Source organism: Ixodes scapularis, unplaced genomic scaffold (genome assembly GCF_016920785.2).
Source record: "Ixodes scapularis isolate PalLabHiFi unplaced genomic scaffold, ASM1692078v2 PGA_scaffold3__209_contigs__length_174095766, whole genome shotgun sequence".
In the NCBI taxonomy this organism is placed as follows: domain Eukaryota; kingdom Metazoa; phylum Arthropoda; class Arachnida; order Ixodida; family Ixodidae; genus Ixodes; species Ixodes scapularis.
The window spans coordinates 140,010,255-140,016,254 of record NW_024609868.1 but is presented as its reverse complement, the minus strand read 5'-3'; the positions used below and the strand labels follow the sequence as shown (position 1 = coordinate 140,016,254).

The window sequence follows — 6,000 nt, the reverse complement described above, 5'->3', positions numbered from 1 at the left end:
TAACCTCGTAATAAATTCCGGCCGGGACTGAGCTGGATTAGACACTTGTATTTGAGACGGACCCTCTTGCCCAAAGAAATATTTGCGTACAATTAGCAAGGTAAGCACCATTAATAATAAACACCCCTGCTTGAGTTTGAGCTCTTTTATGACTAATCAAAATGATTTCAAATATATTGTTGTCGTTTTACTTACTATTGAAAACTGCGCAAAATATGATGCATAAAAAAAAAAAAGATTTGCTTGTTATGCTTACTTTTCTGCCACATTCCGTGAAATCAAATGTTTTCTAGGAGATATCTATATTCTACTGTATATTTGCGTTGTATGATGCCCAGGCGATTACAGACCTGAGGAACGTTACGATCTTTCCCCAAGAAAAGCAGACCTTGATAGTATTGTGAATGTGGATCATAGAAACTCATGAAGAAAAAAAACATGTAGGGCCATAAATAAGAAAACTGTGCGCGTCCATACGTTTAATTACTGCTCATTGCTATTCTATGACTTGCCTCTGAAATATTCCGGTGGAACATGCGATGCTTACTGTTGTACAGTTTAAATTATCATTCCATGCATACTCCGAGTAGGTGAAGTCGAAGGAAGTTGGGAATGGTAGAGTCTGGAGCAAGAGTATGAGTCCAGCTTCTATCTCCGCTCAATATAGAGGTAGGTAAGAGAAAACCGCGGAGGTGCCAGTATTTGGTAGAACAAAGTCGAACAGCAGCCTTGAAAAAGTAGCGATGTCTTGCTGAGGTAGTCAGCAACGTGAGAGCCATGAAGTACTAGCATCTTTCACACGAATCTTGACAGGTATTTCGGAGTGTCCCAGGAAGAAGGTTTTTGTTGTTTTCTTAAGAATAACATGGGCAGCGGCTAAATGCCTCGAAGGATAGAATATATATATATATATATATATATATATATATATATATATATATATATATATATATATATATATATATATATATATATATATATATATATATATATATATATATATATATATATATATGTGTGTGTGTGTGTGTGTGTGTGTGTGTGTGTGTGTTATTTAAGACCTGAGGACATACAGACCCCTCTGATTGCCTTCCCCCATTAATGTCGTTTTTAACAGTAACTATATAATAAAGATGGGGTTTTACATGCTCCATCGCAGATTCTTTGAATATAGACATATTTATATATGGGATATTCAAAAAAGCGAACTAGAAATTGGTTTAGTTCCCATTCCCAACTTCTGGTGATAGCTTCATAAATCCTGCTTTTAGAGTTGTCCATACAAAGATCATGTAGTGTGCATAAGCATGCAGCAGTGTACGCTGGCGTTGGCGCATAAGCAACTGGAAAAGACAGAAGCGCGTAATGTTGCGAAATATTCAGACCGAAAAGAACATACAATCATGGCAGTGGAAACATGAACGCTCGGAGGTGAGCAAGCGAAGCCTGTCACGTTCAGTTACACGTCGAGGAAAGTGCGCGGCGAAGGCTGCAAACGAGAGGTCATACCTTTAAAAAAGCCTTTGTACTGCCCGAGCGCTGTTACGACTGAGGGCCCTTAAAGCAGCTGACCCACGTTTGTAGCATTTACCGAGTACTCACATTAAGGCAACGCGGGCTTCTGATGAGCCGGTGACGATACACAAATTGACACATCCCGGAAACGAGCAGCGATGGCGGCAGGACCCCCGAACTAGTGGCAACTTTCTCTTGACGTGCCACGGACGTAGTCAATGAGAGGCGAACAAGAACGGAGGCAGCGGAGCTTGCGACGGCGTTTCCGCAACCCGTTTGCCTACCGCTTTGGGCGCCGAATGGGGCGGCCGCCAGAAGAAGCTTCTCCGCAGCAAACGTTGCCCGGACATGTGGATTCTGCTATCGACACCTGGCTGCTCAAGATGGCTGTCACGCAATGCTCTTCGCAGCCCGCTACGATACCGGGAACTCTACACTCAAGACCATCGGCTCGCAGGCGCATTAGCGGCTTCTTCGTTGCCGAGGGCATAGCGGAAGGGGGAAACGCGGTCTACGAAAACTCCCTAATTACCAGGAACGGAGCGCGCTCCAGGGAGGGGAGATGTCTGGATCTCCCTCGGACTGAACATTCGCTGGTCGCCGCAGTTCCCCTCGCGGAGCAAATGCCAAAGAGCGAGAAAGCGCTCACACGACAGCTGCCGGGCGTTGACGTAAAGCAACCTAGCTGTCTCCTTTTCCTTCTACACAGGCGTGTGGAGGTTGGCGGCCACAAAGGGCCTCGCGATCAAGGTTGATTTCCGTATTCCGACCGGAGCCAAAGAGTTTCCCGGGAGCACTCTCTCGACGTGCACTGGGCAAAAGTGCGCGTCGGTGTTTGCAGTTTTCTTCCTTCACGCTCCTGGACAGAGGGACCGCGGCTCGTCGAGTCACTGCCTGATGTCTCCACGCTACGACCGACAATTCACTATGAAATCAAACTGCGGAAGTTGCCCTTGGATACGGGGCATCGTTGTCTCCTTCATCCTGTGTTCGGGAGTAGTGGGCGATGGGACGGCCGCCGACGTGCCGGCGGGGGATGTGGGCTTCAACGAGACTTGGACGACGGAGGCCCCCGAGCTGAACGCCCTGGCCATATTGCGGGAGATGCTCCAGACTCTGATTGACCAGGCCTACGATTCCTCGGCGGACAGGTTCCTCGGTGCCAAGTTGTCGCCGCAGTGCAGTCTCAAGCTGCTCAAGTTTGTGCACGCGCTGCGGAACTTCGAGCCCTGGACAATAAGACGTGAGTTCATACCACACGTCCTGCCGCGGACACTTGTGCGGCAAAAAAAATTGGAAGTGAAAAAAAAAAAAACCGATGCTACTTTCCTGTTTAATTTTATTTTTCAATGTAGAAAACGCAGAAGTTACTTTGAGGAGTTACTATGTAAACTTTTTTCCCACAACCTTTCTGAACCGCACTTTTTTCAACGAAACAACACATTTTTCTCAAGAAATATCTAATGTTGTAGGGGTTAGTACTGCGTTCGGTGACAATGACTAAATGATAAAATTTTAAATAAAGAGCGTTTTACATTTGATAAAACATAGGTTTTTAAAGCAACAGGTAATAAAGCCCTGTATTTACGCACGTCGATTCAAGGTGCATTAACGTCTGTATGGTATTTGGCAACTACTACGTCAGAGGTCTAAAACGTATCCACCGCACTATAATTTTATATGGCAGCATATTCTTGTTGGGTTTTAGAATTGTGAAAGTATTAATGACAAGGAACTCCTGGATATCGTCGCGCATACCTTTACGAAACTAAGATTTATTGTGCTGCACCCACTGTGCACGAGGTTGTGCACATAAAATGCTATCTCACCGCACTATCAACTCTATAAATGACTGTGCAGATAATACATAGGAAGTGTGCATGCTGTAGAGGAGCAGCTGTTGATTATTATAGACGATAGTGAAAAATAGTTTGCTTCAGTGTATGAAATTTCTTTGCGATTGCTCAATTAAGAATAATTATAATTGTATGCTCATTATAATAAACACATTGGCCTCTGTAATTTAGGTATTGTAAATATTACAATGGTTGGTTCTATGGACGTCTCCCTGTAGTAATGAATAAAACAATGCTCAACGAAAATAGTTCGCTAAATCTTTTTTTTAGAAATTAGGGTGTATGCAGAGTAGTGAAGCTGATCTGAACATTCATACACAAAGAACACAAAGAAACATAACTCAGGAACAATGATAGCACGCGACTCGCACGTGTAGTTTGCGCAGTTTATTAAAGAGTAAAAATTTTATGAGCATGGATGAAGGCAAATATAAGTTTTAAGATAAAATGAACCGAATTATACGAGAAAGCCTCATATAGATGAGAGTAGACGAGAATAATTACCGAATATATATTAAATGAATAAACATGATAAAACTACGTATGCTGATAACATCTACTCGTATATATTATAAGTAAAAATGTAGACTTCATGAAGTAACTCAATGCGCACGCTTACCCCACATGCCTATATGACTTCATGATTCTCCACATTTAAGGATCAAATTTCTGTGAAACTTTTATTTACGGTTTTTTTTTTACGTGACTGAAAATGTGCCCTGACGAAGGCAATTCGTTTACCAGTCACATGAACTCAACCGCCCGCACATCTACTTGTACGAATGTTGCCCTTCAACGGTGCTCTTGCCATGCCTATAAAAAAAACTGCCCTCAGTTGCCCTCAGTATTAAAACACTTCCACGAATATGAGCTTCATTGTGGGTGACTCTGTTGAGTGCTAAAAATGATTTTCATATATTCTTGTTTGTTTTTCAATTGATGCGGATCGGCGCCAGAAATGTATGATTGCTTTAATAGGTTACTAGGGTGATACTTCTTTTACAAGATGCAAAATCTTCTGCGTACACAACGCATACACTATAAATTTGATTTGCCTAAATTGACTTACCCACAGTGAATGCTAAAGCAAGATGGTGAATTCACCCAAGAATAAATGTTCCTGCCCTATCCGAGTACGGATGCAGGTTGATTTTTGTCATAAATGTCTAGCTACCCCACGCGCCGATTTCGGTCACTAGTCTTTAGGGCGGCAAAGTACTCGTCACCTTCGTCTTTTATAAAGTGACCGCTAATTGTGGCCGTAATCCTGCTTAGTAGGAAACCACGGGCAGCTGCGTTACCTGCACTTGCTCTGGCGACGGCCGACCTAGTCATGACTGTGCCATTGTAAAGTGCGTTGCCCGTAATACAGTTCAAAATTGTGAAACGAAAAGTGTCGGGGTTTCTAGCAGCAATCTCGGAAGTCAATCGCAGCGGAAAAGAATGTGACTTCTTTGTTACAAAAAGAGAATACGCATGTGATATTCCTAAAGCCAAAAGAATGACAATAATTTAATTTAACTTAATGCAACATCCTATCAACAACTTGCCGTGTTTTATTTGTGTTGGATGAACTGACTCATAAATAATTGTGTCCACAGTGCGACCTTGGTAGAAGATGTGTAATAAGAATGCTTCAGTTTGACGGAGTTTTTCTAACTGCCGGTAATAAATATTTGACAATGGAATCTTATTGCGTGGCGAACATCCGGGGATTAGCCAATTGATCAATTAAACTTTTACCACGGTTTCATGCAGTGGCGTACTTAAGGAGGAGGGGGGGGGGGGGGGGGGGGCGACCGCTTCCCTGACTTTTAGGTGTCAAGGTCAAAGTTTATTTTTTTTATATAAAACATCATATCCTTGTGCTTTTTTTTTTTTTTGCAAAATATGCCTCGTTCTTAGTGAAATGGCAATGACCTCTGCCTTTGATATCGCATTTCCCAGTGACTATAAATTTAGTTTGTGATGTAACACGTCGTTGAAAATCCCCCCCCCCTGCCCCGCCCCCAAAGCCTCACCCTAAATTCGCCTAAGGCTTAGGGCGGCAGAAAAACTGAAGGAAGAAAATAGCTACTGACTCAATAAAATATTGAGAACAGAAAAGGGATGAAAACGCGACAGCAAAAGCTCGCCTGAAACATTGAGAGAAATAAGTTTAGCCCTGTCGTATATCCTCTTGCGTTAATTGGCATTGTTTTGCGTGGTACGACGAAGAGCTACAGTTTCTTTTTTCTTTCCTATTTGCACAATGCGCAGATGTATTATCTGTTTACTTTGCGCAAAAATATGTCGCGATACAAAAAGAAAAAATTCTTTTTTTTTTGCCTTAGAAGAAAACGTTCACGCATCACAGGGATCGTCTTTCTTCAAAGTTATGTGCAACAAAATAAAGAAGCAACTCGTTTTACTTATGCCATTATGTCACTTCAATAAATGATGTCACGATACCTACAAGTCTACGTGCTCGATTTGTTTGCTTCTAGCTATATTACGCGGATGCGAATTTTAGTTTCCCCAAGGATCATTTGTAGTTCGATTGGACTTCGTAATGAAATAGGCATCCCCATGATTTATATTTATAAGGGCTTTTCGGTAGAGACCTAATGGACCTGTAGAGCCACATAGT

General features: G+C 42.4%; 1 protein-coding gene across 1 annotated transcript in view; it reads left to right on the top strand.

The window, feature by feature from the left end:
* Positions 1 to 2,442: 2,442 nt before the first annotated feature.
* The window catches only part of LOC120849933 (nose resistant to fluoxetine protein 6-like), a 90,697-nt gene continuing 87,139 nt past the window's right edge, over positions 2,443 to 6,000 (top strand). The window contains exon 1 of the mRNA XM_040222244.3: positions 2,443 to 2,758. Coding sequence (XP_040078178.1) covers positions 2,443 to 2,758 — 316 coding nt within the window. The remainder of the gene's footprint in view (positions 2,759 to 6,000) is intronic.